This window comes from Monodon monoceros, unplaced genomic scaffold (genome assembly GCF_005190385.1).
Source record: "Monodon monoceros isolate NGI ecotype Baffin Bay Population unplaced genomic scaffold, NGI_Narwhal_1 Super_Scaffold_7, whole genome shotgun sequence".
NCBI lineage: Eukaryota > Metazoa > Chordata > Mammalia > Artiodactyla > Monodontidae > Monodon > Monodon monoceros.
Window position 1 is genome coordinate 103,018,684 of NW_021703784.1, and position 18,406 is coordinate 103,037,089.

An 18,406-nucleotide genomic window follows, 5' to 3' on the forward strand; every position below is an offset into this window, starting at 1 on the left:
ATTTCCTCACCTGCCCTACAGGGCCCCGATTCACCCTACCTGCCTTACAGAATTTCTCCAAGAATTCAGCGAGGCAATCCATGGGAAAGTGTTTCACAAGCCTTAAGGACCACGGAAACATACATGATGTGTCAACTACCACTCTGACACGCTGAAACTTCAATAAAGGGAATACTGTACAGATTGAAGCAGGTGTCTGAAAACCTTGAATCTGATGAACTTCTTCTTCCAGGAATGAAGTCCAGACAGATAGATCTGCCTGAGGGCCTCGTGGCTCAGCCGGAGGTCGATTCCGTCGGGAGTGACCGTGAACTGAAAGGCCACGGCTTGGTGAGCCTCCGCCATGGTTATCGAGCTCCTGGAAAGACAAGGGGAGAACGTAACACAGAGGGGGCACTGACCGGACATTAGAAAACCTCTAACTTGTAGAGAAGCGTAATCCATTCTGAATCTGATTGTTTCCTCCCATTTGATAGATTAGAAGTTTTTCATTAACACACCCGATTCTGTGATTAGCCATCACCCCTCCCCTGCTGGTCCAGCTAGATACAGACAATTGCGGCCTCTGCTTAGAGGCGCTGGGTGGTCAGCAGAGTCCAGGAGCGGGAACCCCTCGTTCCTTCCTCCACTACTTGCCATCCACCCATCTCTGCCACCCAGTCTACACCCAGCTGACCCAGGAAGCCCGGGGAGGTTTAGCAACTTGCCCCGCAAATGGGAGGCAAATCCCATTCCCACCCACCAGCCAGCCTAGAGGCTGGCACAGAAAAGTCCACAAATGCGACCACAATGGCCCCTGATCCCTTATCTTCAGGGATCAACGGTGGGGAAAACAGGACCAACGCCAAACACCTTGGCCTCTGGTGCGCATGGGGCTGCTGCCCGAGAAACCCCTTCAGGCTCCACAAAGGACTCCATGAAAACCAGATGCACAGAACCCTCAGGGGGAGGTGGGGTGTGGACAAGACAGGCTGGGCCTTCCTCCTCAGAGGCTGCAGAAATCCAACTGCCGTCAACAGCCAGTATCACGTTCCCTCCCCCGCTGCAGGCTTGGCCCTCCCTGCGGGCTTCCCTGCCTGGCAGAGGCAAGTGCATTGCATTTCCCCTGCTGGGTATATCTGGTCTCCCTTCACCTGCTTCCTTGGCGGGATCCCGCCTCACCTCTTCCCTCTTGGCCTCCCCAGCACCAGCCCCTCTGCCAACCTTCTGAAGGCGGGCGATGGCACCACCTCCTCCTAAACCGTGTGCCACCAAGCACACGTGGATTAAGAGGAGCCAAAAATCCAGAACAAACCAGAATAAAAAACCAAAATTGTGAGTGCGTGTATCCCCATCGCATGCTATGTCTCCTTTTTTTACCCGTGTAATAAGCCCACTGGGGGCAGACGTCGGACCCGTCAAAATCAAGGGTAAGGCGGTTTCAGAGACACCCAGTTACAAAAGTCAAACTAGCTCAGTCTTCAGCAAATCAGGACAAATGATCTCAACTTTCACTCACTGGTTTGTTCAACAAGCGTGTGCTGACTGCCTCCTATGTGCCAGCCGTAGGGAGGATGGAGGTCCCCCTGCCCTCCTGCAGCTCAGACAGGGGGCGGAAAGAAGAGGGAGTGACAGAGGGGACCTCCCAGGTGACATGGAAGCCCAGGAGAAGGATCGGCCAGTGGGCAAGACTTTCAGGCCTGAAGGCAGACCTGGGAAAGGGCTGGAGGTGCAGGGTGGCTGGGCTCGAGGTGGGCGCTAAATTCAGAAAGGGAAGCCCCAGAGGCAGTCGGGTTTCACGCTAAGGGCAATGGAAAAGTATCCCAGGGCTGTGAGTCAGGGGCGTCAGTTCCTGTGTCTGTGTCTGTTCTAAAGAAGACCACTCGGGCTGCTGTTTGGAGCCAGGGGCAGGTGGGGTGAGGAAGCGAGACCAGTACGAAGCTGGGGTGGTCTTCCAGGGGAGCGTGGCCCAGAGTGGGCACACTGGGGACGGGGAGGGTGACCCGCTCCAGACAGGTTTCGGAGGTGCCCTGGGGCTGCGGTCTGAACCGTGTGGGCTCCACGGAGCCTCCACACACAGAAGGGCCACAGCGCCGGGTGGGCTGGGAGTGGAGCGTTCACCCCGGGATGGACTGGGGCACCCACGTTGAGATGCTGGGGCAGAGGGAGTGGCTGGGATGGGCACCCGAGAGCGCTGCTCGGATGACCTTGAAAGAAAAAAAGCAAGTCGGCGAAACTTGCATCCCACTCACGGAACCTTGGCCTGGTGCCATCTGTCCAGCATTCAAGAATAGTTACACGTTATTTGGGACTTCCCTGGCGGTCCAGTGGTTAGGACTCTGTGCTTTCACTGCTGAGGGCCTGGGTTCGATCCCTGGTCAGGGAACTAAGATCCTGCGGGCCGTGCGGCATGGGCAAAAAGAAGAATAAAAAAAATTACACATTGTTTACCTGGCACAGAGCAAACGTCCAGAGCCTGGCTAACTATGAAGACAGATCCCATTTGAAAGCAGCATGACTCTAAGCAAAAGCTCGCTACAGGTAAACTGAAAACGCTGAAGACATTTTCAACCAACAGCCGGAATCAACTTCTCGAAAGCTACCCAAGTGGCTCTTAAGATGTTTCCAGAACCTGAAGGTTAACTCAACCCCTCCCCCCATCAAAGCCTTGGGGTGAACACGAAGCAGGTCTTACAAAGATAAGAATTCTGCACAGCATGCATCACAGCAAATAAAATTATGTGACGACTGGCTACCCTGTCAATGATTTTTTTTAATTAATTAATTAATTTTTATTTTTGGCTGCATTGGGTCTTCATTGCTGTGCGCGGGTTTTCTCTAGTTGCGGCGAGCGGGGGCTACTCTTCATTGCGGTGCACGGGCTTCTCAATGCGGTGGCTTCTCTTGTTGCGGAGCACGGGCTCTAGGCGCGCGGGCTTCAGTAGTTGTGGCTCGCAGGCTCAGTAGTTGTGGCACATGGGCTTAGTTGCTCCGCGGCATGTGGGGTCTTCCCGGACCAGGGCTCGAACCCATGTCCCCTGCATTGGCAGGCAGATTCTTAACCACTGTGCTACCAGGGAAGTCCCTCAATGATTTTTAAAATCTTTCAAGGGCTTTCTGCAGAACAGGAAGGGATTATTAATGGCAGTAGACTAAATGTAGTGTCTGTAGCCAATTCTCTCCAAAGGTATGTGTCCGGTGTTTGCTCGGGGAGCTAACCTCTGCTGGGCAGGGGCACACAGACAAGGATATTTACAGCCTCCGTTTCTGGAGGCCTTTATCAGAACTCTTTGAAAAATAGATAATTAATAAGGGCCTATACTGTATAGCACAGGGAACTCTACTCAATACTCTGTAATGACCTACGTGGGAAAAGAATCTAAAAGAGTGGATATATGTATATGTATAACTGATTCACTTTGCTGTACAGCAGAAACTAACACAACATTGTAAATCAACTGTACTCCAAAAAAAATCATTGTATTATTTTTTTTTTTTTTTTTTTGGTCACACAATGTGGCATGTGGGATCTTAGTTCCCCCACCAAGGATCAAACCCGTGCCCCCTACAGTGCAAGCATGGAGTCTTAAGCACTGGACTGCCAGGGAAGTCCCTAAAAATTATTTTTTAAAAAAATGAAAAAACTCGGAATTTAACTAGTGATTTGCTTGTTTTGATTGGTTCAGACTAAAAACCAAATAGAAGAGTCTTAAGTGCCCTCTAGGTGGACAATTTGTTTTTCTAGTTTTGCAGGAGCCAGGATGACGATCGTGAGCCGGCCTCCCCCGATTTGAGCCAGAAGCAGGAGTTAGTGAACCGGATGACAAGGGCTTGAGAAGCTCCCTCTGCAAATCTATCAAGTGAAAATTCCACCCTCGATTTTGGCATCCACAGCCTCGCACTTGCAAACATTCAGCCTTGTAATACTGCCCCCTGCAGCCACCAGGACAATGCAGAGCTTTAGCTGCAGTATAATACCACTTCACACCCACCAGGACCGCCATAATCAAAAGGATGGGTGATAACAGGCGCTGGAGAGGATGTGGAGAAATCGGAACCCTCGTGCACGTCTGGCCGGGATGTCAGATGGCACAGCCCCTTTGGAAAAGTCTGGCAGCTCCTCAAACGGTCAAATGTGGAGTTACCACACGACCCAGCAATTCCACTCCTAGGCTCATGCTCATGAAAACGTGTGTCTGCACACAAACCTGTACATGATGTTCACGGCGGCATTATTCATAATAACCAAAAAGTGGAAGCAGCCCAAACACCCTCCCACTGATGAACGGGGGTAAACAAAATATGCCCTATCCATACAACAGGATGCTATTTACAGGCAGTACGAAGGGATGACGCGCTGACACACACCACCGCACGGGTGAACCTTGAAAACATGATGCTGAGTGAAGGCAGCCAGACACAGATGGCCACGTATTGTACGATTCCACCTATGGGAAATGTCCAGAACAGGCACATCCACAGAGACAGAAAGTTGCCTAGGGCCGGGGGGAGGTGGGGGTTAAGGAGAGGAGGGTTTCTTTGGGGGGTGATGAAATGTCCCAGAATTGATGGGGGTCCCAGCTGCACATACGTGTGAATATACTAAAATCACTGACGTGTACACTTGAGGTGGGTGGATGGTATGGGATGTGAATGATCTCCCAATAAAGCTGTCACAAAAACACCGCTGTCTCATGAAACAGGAGTGTTATCTATTTAACACTCATGCATCTAAACCTTCTCTCCTCAGACATGTAATTCAGGTGGGTGCATTACTACTCCTTTCCCCCGATTTGGCCCTAGTTCTGCATTCACACTAAGGACCCCTTTAAACAACTGTTACTTCATAACCTTAAGAATTACTATTAAATGCTTTTAGGTGTCACGTGATATGGTGGTTATTTTCTAAAAGAGCTGCTGTCTTTTTTTAATGTCAAATCACCAACTTTCTGATTCAAATTAAATTCTATGCATTGCTTCACCAATACACATGGAAATATAAATATATGGTGTATTGTACGTTATCATTCATCAGGATGAGACTTTTTGCAGGTGCCTGAAAACAACTGTTTCAAATATAACATGCACACATTTTACAATCAAAGTTAGAAAACTATTTTTTAATTGAATGGTAAGAGCTGCTATCTTTTGGCGATACATACTGAAATATTTACCAATGCACTTTTATCTTTTATCATGTTGGGATTTGCTTCAAAACCACTGGAGGTGGGGGAAGGATGGACAGGGGTAGGAACTGCCATATGTGAGAACTGGTGAAGCTGGGCTGTGACCAAGTGAGAATCCTTATGCCTGTGCTTTTTTTTTTTTTTTTTTTTTTGGCGGGGGGGCCATGCCACATGGCTTGCGGGATATCTTAGTTCCCTGACCAGGGATCGAACCCGTGCCCCCGTAGTGGAAGCACAGAGTCCTAACCACTGGACCGCCAGGGAATTCTCGCCTGTGTCTCTTCTGTATGTTTGTCATCTGCTCTAATAATTGCTTAAAATGTGTTTAAGGAAATAAAACACGTATCCACTGCAGCTGGTGCTAAATCTCCACCCAGAGACCAACTTTCAATGGCTGCTCACCCACCCAACACACCTGCAGAAACAACAAGCAAGGAAGGGCGAGGCTGCCTGTGGGGTCACTGCGCCCCCTGCCCTGGGGCACCCTCGCAGGTCATACCCCCAGCTCCCACCTTCCACCCAAGCCAGGTGGGTGTGGGTGCAGCCTGAACACACTGCCCTGCCTCTCCCACCTTGGAGTCGCCCCGAAGCAGCAGCTGGAGTAATTGATGAAGACACAGCTACCATCATTTCCCAAAGGCTGACCGTGGCCGCTGGAAATGAAGCATCATCTCCCCTGGGTCGCTCGCCCAGCATCTCTAAAAATGGGGACCTTTTTCTTCAAATGTAAACACACAGGAAAGGTTCGTGGATAAAGCCTTTCAACCCTCTTCTTCCTCCCTTTGGCCCTGAGGGGTGGAGGGCTCCCGACCAGAGTCTGAAAACCACCGTGAGAATGGTGCGAACCTTGCCAACAGAGAGCCAAGCCGCTCCTCCGGATACTTCCCTGCAGTCAATCAGGTCAGCAGCCCCGCAGAGCTGGCAAAAATGCCTGGAGCTGAAGGGCCACTGCTGACGAATGGCCTCCCCACTGCTGGCAAATCTCTCCTTGAAACACCTCCAACTGCCTGCCATGCCGGGAGAGGCCAGACCTGCTCCAGGTGCAAGGAGGCACGCCAGTAATAAACTCGTGGAAAATCAGGAATTATGAGGACCGCAAAAGAGCCCCAGTGAACTTTACTGTATTAACACAGCAGGATGTTTTCTGTCTTACAGCAGGAGATACTGCCAACGCACGAGAGCAAGGAATCACACCTACATATCCCCTCCCGGAAGGAACAGATACTAATACTTCGCCATGTGGACCGGAGACTGCCTTGTCCCCAACTCTCCTCTCCTGGCCTGCATCCCTGGAGCCCCGAGGCGCACCAGCCCAGGCTGGCACGGCTGTCCTGTCACTGTCAGCACCGCTGGGAACCTCAACACACCAGGAGAGGAAGGGCCCTGGGGCCAGCTGGCAGGCTGGGGCCCGTGTCTGGATCCGGGCCACTTACCCTGGGCAGCCTCTTCTCTGCATCCCTTCCACCTTCCAGGGTGAAGGCAAAGGGCGCGCTAGGGGACTTCCCTGGCCGTCCAGTGGTTAAGACTCCGCGCTTCCACTGCAGGGGGCGCGGGTTCCATCCCTAGTCGGGGAACTAAGATCCTGCATGCTGCGCGGCACAGCCAAAAAATTTTTTTTAAAAAAGGGTACGGCAGGGCCCCAAGGGCCAGGCGAGCGGGCGGCACCCCCTTCCCGGCTTCCCTGGGCTGGCGCGGGCTCTGCCATGCCCACACATGGTGTGCAGCTAAACCCTGAGTGTCCATGCGCCAGCCCCCTCTCCAGCTTCCTCTCCCTTCCAGGTAAGGTCACCAGGTGCATAGACTGTTTTACCAGTGCATCTGCTGAGGGTCCTCTTCCAGCCCCTCTGCACCCGGGATTCAACCACCCACAGGGCCCTGCCCAGGGCTTTGCCTTGTATCTGTGCACATTAGTCTCTCTCCAAACTCACCTACACTGATGCCAAAACCAAGTCAACTGAAAACCCACCTTGCATCTTTCCCGTATCCTCCCGGCCAACTCTCTCCTTGAAACATCTCCAACCGCCTGCCATGCCGGGTCACGGACGGGCTAGGGCAGTCCTCACTCCATCCCTCACCCCATGCTGGCCAGCACCAGAACCTGCTGTTCTGGGAAGGTATGCTGCCCCTCTCCCCCACTACCACTCCACCTGGGTGGAGAGCCGTGGCTTCCTCAGGGACCCACCCACAGGATGTGCACCTGTGCCCCGGATTCTCGGGAGGCTGGAGAAGAAAACACACCAACTGTCTCCACTTCTGCACTCGGTTGTTCTCGCAAATCATCACTGGGCAGCTACCAGAGGCCCTCGGACAAGAATTCTGAACTGGAGGGAACAGGGGGACAGTGGAAGAACCTTCTGGAAGTGCAGGCTGGCTGCTCCTCCCTGCTGAAGGTCTGGCTAGGTGGTGGGAGAAGGCCCCTTGGGGACTGTTCTTGGTGTGAGGACACCTCCTGCAGTGCTCCGCCAGACCAGCTCGGGGGTAAACTGGAGGTGGCCGCTGGTGGCAGCAACCCCCCAGCTGCGAGGAGACATCCAGAAATTGATCCAACATGCTGAAAACAAAGCCCTCTCTGTGTGTGTGTCGGCCGTGGGGCTACGGACGCATTTATTTCCCCTGGGAGGACAGAAATCACTTCTGGCCGCATCAGGTGGAGAGCGCCCACCTGGAGCCCCACCTGACGGTGATTGTGCACAAACCTGCCGGCCCGGGACACACCTGGGCGCTGCTGCCCGCCCTCCCCCCCACCCCCCGCCCAGCTGAACGTGGTGGGAACCATGCGATGGTGCCGCCTTAGAAACCAGGAGGGCCACTAACGGAGGGAGTCAGTCACCAAGGTCCGTGCCAGAGCACTTCAGCACCTTATGCTAATCTGCTCCAGGAAAACCGCCGAGATCCAGAATAAGACACTGGGGTTGAGAATGGCGACGTATTTACTGCAGCTTTTAAAATGCACACTTCTGGTCTTGAATTACGCCGCTATTCCCGAGGCCCTCCCAAGCTCAGTCTCCTGGTCACCTCCTCTTTGGCCAGGCCCACTGGTCATGCCCTGTGGCCTGTGAACTCCGACTCAGAGCCCGGATGCCTCTGACCTTTCTCGATTTCCCTTTTCCTGCTTCACACCTAGCTTACAGCTCCCCTCGCCCAGGTGCCTGCCTCGGAATGCACATTCTGGAAGCACAGGAATTCTACCAGTTACATTTAGCCATTTCAGCTGCACTTGCTGGCGAATGACTTTCACCTGTCAGTTATTCGTTTAATCTCCCAACATAAGCTGTAAAGCTCCCCAGGACACGAATCCTTGTTGAATTCTCTGAACAAACCATGAGCCCACAGACAGTTCTCCAACAGTGAATGTGAAGTGAACAATTTGGGGGGGAAATGCTGAAACATCTCATTCAATTTTGGTAAGACTACCTTCATTTTAACAGCCCAATGCCACCCTCTAACTCCCCGGCCAATAAATTGGTCTGTACTTTGTTTGTCAAATATGTTCACTTTGCCGTCTTTCTCCACAACCAATTCCTTTTAACAAAAGCCTTTAACCTCAGAGGTCGGTGGCCTGCAAATCGTAACACTGGTCATGTAATCAAGAAGTCATCCATAAGGACTTCCCTAGTGGCGCAGTGGTGAAGAATCCACCTACCAATGCAGGGGACACGGGTTCGAGCCCTGGTCCGGGAAGATCCCACATGCCGCGGACCAACTAAGCGCGTGCGCCACAACTACTGAGCCCGCGTACCACAACTACTGAAGCCCACGCGCCAAGAGCCCGTGCTCCGCGCCACGAGAAGCCACCGCAATGAGAAGCCCGCGTACTTCAACGAAGAGCAGACCCCGCTCGCCGCAACTAGAGAAAGCCCACACGCAGCGACCCAATGCAGCCAACAATCAATAAATAAATAAATAGATTAATTTTTTAAAAGTCATCCTGTTTCCCTCAAGGGCATCTGGCCTCCTTCAGAGCCGTCCTCCTCCACCGCCCCCCCAGGTTCCGCAACAGGCAGCAGGAAAGGAGGTGAAAGGTCACCCAATGGAAAGTGCAGGGCCAGACTTCAAAACAGGCCCGGGGAAAATTGAGGTGTGAAAATCACCTCTATAATATAAAACAAACAATAAAAACTGGCCATGTGACAGCAGGTTTCCAAGAAAACGGTCTTTACAGCATATAATAGATAATAAATTATGTATTGTCAGAAACCTTTCAAAACAGTCATGAAATGAACAGATAAGGAGAGAAGTAGGTAGTAGGTAGATAGATAGGTAAGGCATACAGATTAATTTTTGTGCTTTTAACAATGAAGATACAAAATATTCTTTCTCCCAAAGTCTTTGGCATATGCCAGCCAATGTGATCCGTATTTTACCTGCATTAACCCGTTTAATTCTGACTGGAACTCTAGGAATTGGTTACTACTGCTATTCCCATCTACAACTGAGAAGACGGAGGCTTGGATGTCAAGAAACTTGCCCAAGGTCACAGCTAGCAAACAGCAGAGCTGGGAATCAGACCCAGGTCCAGCTCCAAAACTCATGTTCTTACCTACCAAGTTAGGTGGTAAGTACTCCACACAAAGTTCTACTTAAAATTCCTAACGTTACAACACAGATATAAAATTAGGTCACTCTGTCGTAACCAAAATGATGTGACTGCAACCAGCAGTAAAACTACAGTAACTACAAATACAGCGGGTGCCAGCTCTAAAATTATTCCCATGTTCCAGTATTTCCAGTATTCCCACTAGAATTGCACGGTTCACAGGCCCACAAGAGCGGACCCTGCCTTCTATTAAAATCCACCTCATCTAGAGGCAAACAGCTGAGCTGGAAATCCTCTGAGAAAAGGTCACCCACAGGAAGCGACAGCTTAGCGCAGCGCGAGTGCCGGGCAGGGTCTCCAGGAGCACAGCCTGTATCCCTCATCAGAGTGAGGTTGGATGACACTTGCGCTGCCACCCCCGGAAAACCTCCTGTGAGAAGCCAGGGCAGGCAAAGAATCAGCAGCAGCATCTTTAGCGGGGGGCAGAGCAATTATCTTACCATCTACCACATATTCTTCCATGGTCCGGTGACCAGCGCCTGGGAGGGTTCAGCTACCAAAGCTGCTCTGCCCTCCAGGACTGGCTCCAACTTGGGGAAACCATGTTCCTGCCATACGTGACCACCAAGGTGGTACCCAGGTTTACCTCAGCACTGCCACCTGAAGCACATCAAGGAAAGTACCAGGAAAGTTCTGGAAAGGCTTCACCAGCCCAGGGGTTCATGTGTCTTCTCAGGTTCCTTTTTGCTCTTTAGTATTTAGTATTCCTGCCATTTTGCTGTTAATGAGGGTGAAAGGTTAGACGCAGGCAAAAATTAGCAGTAACGGGAAGAAAAACTAAAAGGGCTCCTCTCCACTAGAGTGTGGGCACCCCACCTCTCTGCACACCACGGGCCAGTCCTTATTTCCTTGGAGACATGATCCTCTGTAATTGTGCTCTTGTGTTTGTTCAGCAAGTGTGTACACAAACAAATACAAATTATTCTTTCCCTAATCTGAGGCAGGCATCTTAGAAGCAAGAACATGAGACTCAGAGCTCACTTTAAATTTGGGGGAGGGCTTCGTGCACAGGCAAGGTGCAGGAACTTTCATTTATGAATGGCTACATCTTGAATTGATGACAGAGCACTGAATAGCCGCATTAATTAAACTGGCCACACGGTTCATTTCTCGCAGTGAAGTATATCATAATAAACCGTTCACATTTACAGGGTAAAGATGCTGAGTCAAGGCAGGGTATAGGGGAAACCTGAATCATTATCCCTTTTTCTATGGCTCTCGAAAAACAACAGCTTCTGCCTACAGAGGTACTGTAAAAATAAAGCAAATTCAAATGTAACACTTAATACGGTGCCGTATCAACAAGTAATGGTTTATCAGTTAAATACAGAGAAATGTGATTTCACCAAGAAAAAGAACTGGGGAAAGGTCATCGAGGGTCACATTTTTAGAAAGAAAACACAGAATGTCTTGAGGACTTCCCTGGCGGTCCAGTGGTTAAGACTCCGCGCTTTCACTGCAGGGGGCGCGGGTTCAATCCGTGATCGGGAACTAAGATCCCGCATGCTGTGCTGAGCGGCCAAAAAACAAGAAAGAAAATACAGAATGTCTTGGCAGGCGTAACCTGCCAATACAATTGTCTAACCCAATTACCTGCACTACCTCTTCAGGTGTTTTTCTCTGTACGCCCATCCAGAAGGATCCCCTCCAGCCTGGCCAACAGGACAATGGCCTGAGCTAGAACGGCTGGGAGAGGCATGCATCCACCCAAGAGAAGTCCCTGAACCTCTCCTCTCCACCAGGGTGTGGTTCCCTCAAACGTCCCTAAAACCTTGCGGGGGGTGCCCCGTATTTCCCACACACGTGCTTCTCCTTCGCACCCAGAAGTACAGTTGAACTGGTCAAACCACACGTTACAATCTGGGGGCTGCAGAAGGCAGCCGTATCCATAAAACCCGACTGCGGGGCTTCCCTGGTGGCACAGTGGTTAAGAATCCGCCTGCCAATGCAGGGGACACGGGTTCGAGCCCTGGTCCGGGAAGATTCCCACATGCTGCAGAGCAACTAAGCCCGCGAGCCACAACTACTGAGCCTGTGTGCCACAACTACTGAGCCTGCACGCCTAGAGCCCGTGCTCCGCAACAAGAGAAGCCACCGCAATGAGAAGCCAGCGCACAGCAACGAAGAGCAGCCCCCCCCCCACTCACTACAACTAGAGAAAAGCCCGCATGCAGCCATGAAGACCCAATGCAGCCAAAAAAAAAAAAAAAAAAAGCCCTGCCTGCGGCCATGGTATTGTTTGCTGGAAGCTGTATTCATTTCACACCCTCAAAGCTACTCTCACACCTGGCCTCTTTTGGATCCTCAGAAAACCCCTGTGAGACAGGATGACAGCTGTCAGAGGCACCGCCTTAGAGATGAGGAAGTGGAAACCCAGAAACACACACAGCTCATTCAATGTCACATCCAGTGGGCCCTGGGCTGGGGGAGGTGCCAACACCCAGGCCCTCTGCCTGCACCGTGGTCTGGGAAGCAGCCTGTCAGCGGGAAGGGGGCACACGTTTTGGAGAACACAGATCCGGGTTCAAATTCCAGGTCTGCCACTTAGACGTTGGGTGGGGGGGGCGGCTAGAGCACATGTCATCGCCATTCGTAAGATCTGTTTCCTGTCAAATAAAGTATGCACGCTACCCATAACTCACATTAGGTCTCCAATGCAGGAACATACTCTGTACCTTCCCAACTGCAGCCACAGGCCAGCAGCAGTCCTCCAAGAATGTGGATTTCCATCCTTCCTCTTCCCACTGCGTTTGATACCCCAGCCCAGCGTCTTTGACATTTACCTTTCAGCAGGATTACTGTACTTCACTCCACGCAACAGTGCCTGCTTGCAAAAGGAGAAAGAAACCAGAACTCCGTGCATGAAATCTTTTTAAGGGCACGGAGAGGCCGACACTTGGGAAAATCAGTGATACCTGTATAATCTTATAAATGAAGTATTATTTCATATAAAGCAAAGTCCGAGTTACAGCATGTGACGACTTCTTGAAAGGTTATTTTGTGTTAGCTTTTCTTTTTTTACAACTTCATTGGAATATAATTGCTTTACAATGTTGTTACTTTCTGCTGTATAACAAAGTGAATCAACTATATGTATACACATATCCCCATATCCCCTTCCTCTTGCATCTCCCTCCCACCTTCCCTAGCCCACCCCTCTAGGTGGTCACAAAGCACCTAGCTGAGCTGATCTCTCCCCGTGCGATGCAGCTGCTTCCCACTAGCTATCTATTTTACATTTGGTAGTGTATATATGTCCATGCCACTCTCTCACTTCATCCCAGCTTACCCTCCCACCCCCGTGTCCTCAAGTCCATTCTCTACATCTGCGTCTTTATTCCTGTCTGCTCCTAGGTTCATCAGAACCATTTCTTTTTTTTTTTTTAGATTCCACATATATGTGTTGGCATTCAGTACTTGTTTTTCTCTTTCTGACTTCACTCTATGACAGACTCTAGCTTTTAATACAAACTTGTCAGGGAACTAGATCCCGCGTGCCGCAACTAAGACCCAGCACAGCCAAATAAATAAGTAAATATTAAAAAAAAAAAAAGAGCCATTTAGGAAGCAGAATCTAGGATGACCCTCAGATTCCTGGGATGGGTGAGTGAACCACCACATGGAGTGTATGAACGATTCCTTTCCTTTTTACGTAGAGAACTCGGTGTCCAACAATTAGCCGATAAGCCTTCGTAAGCTGAGCGTAGCTACCCTATTTTCCAACCCTCCATAGTGGCCACTACCCTACTGTACACCTGGAGAGGCACACCTCACTCGGCAGCACAATTGCTTTCAATTATTAACTTCCCTAAACATTCCTGGACATAAAAACAGCTCACATGCAAAAAAACTAAAGGACATTCCACTGAACTGAGGCTCTCGGTCACCTAATATTTGCTTGGGGTAAAAGGTGAAGTTCACAAAAGGCAGAAGAATATCAGAAATCAACAAGCAGAAAATATTCCTTGTGTCAAGTAACAGACATTTTTAAGAGTTTCCTTTAGATTATCCATATTTTTACCATGTCGTTAGGATGAACTGTTGACGGTTGGTAGTATTATTCATATATCGCCTATTTTTATGCAACATCTTTCAAAATATAATTACATAGATTATAAATATAATTGTGTACAAATATAATGCAAAGGAAACCCCCTCAAAAAGGCTATTTTACTTACATATCCATGAAAGTTTGGCCTCTGCTTCCCTAATTCTTCCCAATTCTGTATTTTATAAAGCATTGGTTTGTTTCTTTGGCAGTAGGATTTGATGTTGATGGAGCTGTGAGATGTCTGTAACAGATTTTTTTTTTAATGCCCTGTACAGCCTAGACTATTTCTACAGTTGTCAAGGAAACTTAATGGTGGTAGCTTCTGGGGAGGGGTACCGGGTGAGGAGGCCAGCTTTGTGCTGAATTCCCACCTGCACCCCCTTCGTTTTGCACCGTGTGCCTGTAGCACTCATTTTTAAAACAGAAAAGTCCTCGCCGGAAAAGCTCGAGAGGGGCTCAAGCCATTCGAAGAAAGTAGACGTCTCGTTAAAGTAAGAGGGAGAGTCTCCGAAACACACTTGAAACACACCAGCTTGAACAACAACTTTATTCTTAAAAGCAGCAATTTTTCCGGTATTCAAAGTGCAGGCGCCCACCGGTAACTGAACTGTCAGGTCTGCCAATAATAACCATGCAGAGTGACTAAACATTTTTTCCAACAAAGGAAAAAATGCATTGGATCAAAGTGCAGAACCAGCCCCGGGCCGGAGCGGGTAAGCGTTTCCGCCTCCCACCTTCCCACCGCCTTTAGACTCCAGGCTGCAAGTTTAATTGCTCGCTTGGAACGCGTCCTCACAGGCACTGCCAGCAGCTGCGGTCGGCGCGGCCCGCCCCTCCCCCCGGTCACGTGACGGCTGAGAAAAGTAGGGGAAAGGTTACCGCGAGCCCCGCCCCCGGCCTGGCGCGCCCCGGGCGTTCAGATCCTGTTCCACCGGGCCGGTCGGGAGCCACGTTCCGGAGCGAGCTGGCGCGCGTTGGCGGCGCTGCCACTCCGGCGACAGCGGGCGAAATGCAGCGCCTCTGGGTGGGAAGGCCGAGCCCTGCATGGTCAACTTTGGGGACAGTTAAGAGTTCGGTGTGCCCGAAGACAACCCACACCAGAAACGCTGCCCCGCGCCCCGCGAGCCCAGAGCGCCTCCGGAAGGGGCTCACCGCGCAGCCCAAGGAACAATTAACTGTGCTTCCATGAATGGGCACGCGGGGCTAGGGTTGCGTAAGCCCGGGCCCTCGCCCCAGGACTCCCCGGAGACCCAGGCTTGACCGCTCGGTGACCACGGGGGCTGGAGCTGGAGCCAAGGCCGGGCGGCAGCGACGCCAGCTTTCTTCCTTTCACCTCTGGGTTAGGCCGCTTGTTTTCAGTACAAACTCGAAAGGTTATTTCGGCCTGTGCATGACGCCAATTTCTGCCACTCTTGATACAAAATATGTGCACTCCTTTAAGATGGCTCTTTTTCTGATTCCAACAGCTGTTCAGATGGAGTTCAATGTGCAAGATCAGGTCTAGCCGCACATCTTTGGAAGGAAACCGTTCATTTACATACGAAAAGCAGCCCCCGGGCACGCAGGGGCAGAACCACCCCAAACTCCAACGAGAATTTTGCATTCAGCTCCTATCGCTTACAACTAAACACTCCCTCGCCTCAACGATAAGCATTATCATCAACATTAATGTTCTCATTTATGCCACGCTCACTAAGAGTCACCTTAAATAATTTGGAAAGGGGGGGTGATTGCTTGCTGGCATAAAAAAATAAATTAATTAAAAGACCAGTGTGTTCGGCCATTTTTTATTCATTTGGTTTGTGGTTTAGAATGAAATAAGCATGCTTGAATATCTGGAATGACCAGAAACCGGAAGCCTGTGTGAGAAAATGGTGTAACAAAATACACTTTTCAAAAGGTTAAACTGATTTTATTTGGTGACTTACAAAGTTAGCAGTTTCCTACTAAAATCTGCCCTTCAATATTTTAACATCACGTGGAGCACAGAGGAAACCGAAAGCAGCTCCGAGTTGGGAATATTAAGTTCTGTATTCAACCTGATTTCTCGAGATCTTTAACTCTTGGAGTTAAAAAAGTAAGATCATCTTTGTTCCGTTCGGCTTTAACGTGAGTCAACCACCGATTTACACTATAAAGACACTGATCCACAGCCTTTCCAAAACGAAAGGAACTGTCTGCTCGCCCAGGGAGTTGGGGTTAGGGGCTGCCGGAATAGGGGCCCCGGAGCCCGGGCTGCTCTACCGCCCTGACCGTGCCGTCCGGGCTCGCAGGCCAAGTTCGCCCAGGCCTGGTCACGTGAAGCGCCCACACCCTCCCACCCCCTGCAAGGCAAGCTCCCCGGCCCGGCGCGACCTTGGGCAGGCTCTCCTCGCCCACCTGCCCTAGACCGCGCGCCGCATGGGGGGATGGAGGATGCTCGCAAGAGGGGACCCAGGCCTGGCGCCTCCATTCGCATCCACCTAGGGCGCTCGGACACCGCCTGGAGTCCCAGCGCCAAGGGCGTGTCCCCACGGCTGCGCTGCGGGGGCGGGAGCCTGGAGGGGGTCGGGAGCCTGGAGGGGGTCTGCGGCGCCCTGCTGAGTCCCTAGCGTCCCTCTGGCTCCCGCTTGGGCCGGCCCGCGACCCCGGGACGGCCCCCCAGACCCAATCCACTCTCGGAGGGGGAGGGGATGGGGCGAGATAAAGGAAGGATCAGCGGCGCCCTGCCATATCCCGAGGGCTCAGCATCCATCCCGCCGTCGCGTCCTTTCCACCGCCCTACCGCGGATCCCCAGACCCAATCCACTTCGGCGAGGGGAGTGGGATGCTGGGGAAAGGGAACCGGCAGTCCTGGTGTCCCCTGGCCGGGGGCATCCTGCCAAGTCCGGAGAGTCAAGCGTCCCTCCAGCTCCCATACAGTACCTGCTCGCAAGGCCGACCGATCCTAGGGCAGACCCCGAGACCCAATCAACCCACTCCTGGGAAGTGACGGTGAGATGGGAAGGGAAAGACAGCCGGTGGCCCTACTGGCCCCAGCCCGGAGGCGTCCTGCTAAGTCCGAAGGGTTGAGCATCCCTCCCGCAGCCACACCGGACCTGCCCGCATGCGGACCGACACTGACGCGGACCCCCTAGACCCAATCCACTGCGGGGTATGGGGAGTCCCGCCCCGCTCCGGTTTCGAGCTCTCTAAGAACCGCTGTCCCTCGGCGCCCCGACACAGGCGGCGGCCCCCCGCTCCCCTCCTCGGCCCGGGCCCTTGCAGTCCCCGTCCGCCCCTGGCCCTGGGCCCCGCCGCAGCCAGCCCCCGGCTCCCGCCAGCACACCCCCCCCCCCCCGGCGGCGCGCGGCCTTAGCCCGGCCTTACCGAGTCGGTGGACAGAGACGCGGCGACAGCCACAGCAGCAGCGGCGGCTGAGTGAGCGAGGCAGCGAGCGAGCGCCGGGCGGGAGGACAGCGGGCGAGGTTGAAGGCACCCGACGCCGCCCGCGGCCGATTGGCTGAGGCGCGAGGGGCTGTGCGGCGACTCCCGGCGCTCGGCGGGCCAAGGGCGGGACCTGGACGAACGGGGCGGGGCATCAGCAGGGGCGGGGCGCCCTGAGGAGCGGGTCGGGCGAGGAAACTGAGGCTCGCAGGGGTGCAGGGCACCTCCGCCTCTGCCAGCTTGAGGCCTAGGACGAGATTTCTCGCCCTGCGAGCCTCAGTTTCCTCATCTGAAAAATGGGCCAACTCATTAGGGCCATGCCCGTAAAAGCGCTTAGCACAGTGACTAGCTCAAGCTCGCCCTTTATAGGCATTGCCCCGTATAATCCTCACGGCACCCCTATAAATAGCTGATCCTAGCCCGGGTCAGAGAAGGGATCACTAACCTGCCCACAATCACACTAAGAAGATGGATTCGACATTGGGCCCGGGTCTGATTTCAGAGCCCACACTCCAGATTAGACCTTATCCCAGGAGTGACAGCTGATAGGATCTTAAGGCAGCGTGGCTCACGACACCGACACGGTAATGCCTATTCCAGTGACCTTTCTGAGCCCCCTCTTCATATAACTGGGATAAAAATTGCTCCCTTGCTGGGCTTTGGTAAGATTTAGTAAACTATTCAGGCGCCTAAAGCATAGTAGGTGCCAGGAAAGAAGTGGCTGGAGGTGGGGACAGAGTGACTGATGTGCCTTGCACCGGTCCCTGAGCTGGCACTGGCCGATCTCAGGGTCTAGGTCCAGGCCGAGGGCAGCTGCCACCTGGAGCTACTTCGCGGGGTGGAGGTCCGCGCTTCCCGCGGCGTGAGCAGCCCCTTCCCTATCTCTGACGAAAATGCTTCCCAGGCCCCAGCGGGTGGTCCCGCATACAGCAGGTGCTCCATAAAATAACCAGTTCTATGAACAAAGACCGGGCTTTCCTAAAAGTCCGCCGCTCCTCCGGGCGGCGAAAACTCCCTGCTGGCCTCTGTCTTTCCAGATGGGTTTCAAAGAGAAAATGAAAGTCCTGTCTAGTTCCGCACCCCCCTCCGCCCCCAGTGCACTGTTGGCGCACACTCTCCAGGCTGTTTTGAATGAAGTCATAGGATCAGTGCAGTTTGTAACACTCCTTTGATTTCACTTGGCTCATG

General features: G+C 52.3%; 1 protein-coding gene across 1 annotated transcript in view; it reads right to left on the reverse strand.

Annotated features, from left to right (window-relative positions):
• CPT1A (carnitine palmitoyltransferase 1A) overlaps window positions 1-17,300 on the reverse strand; it is a 64,418-nt gene extending 47,118 nt beyond the window's left edge. The window contains exons 1-2 of the mRNA XM_029206893.1: window positions 17,162-17,300; window positions 205-358 (exon numbers count right to left, since the gene is read on the reverse strand). Of these exons, the coding sequence (XP_029062726.1) occupies window positions 205-345 (141 nt within the window). The 5' untranslated portion in view covers window positions 346-358; window positions 17,162-17,300. The remainder of the gene's footprint in view (window positions 1-204; window positions 359-17,161) is intronic.
• Window positions 17,301-18,406: the final 1,106 nt, after the last annotated feature.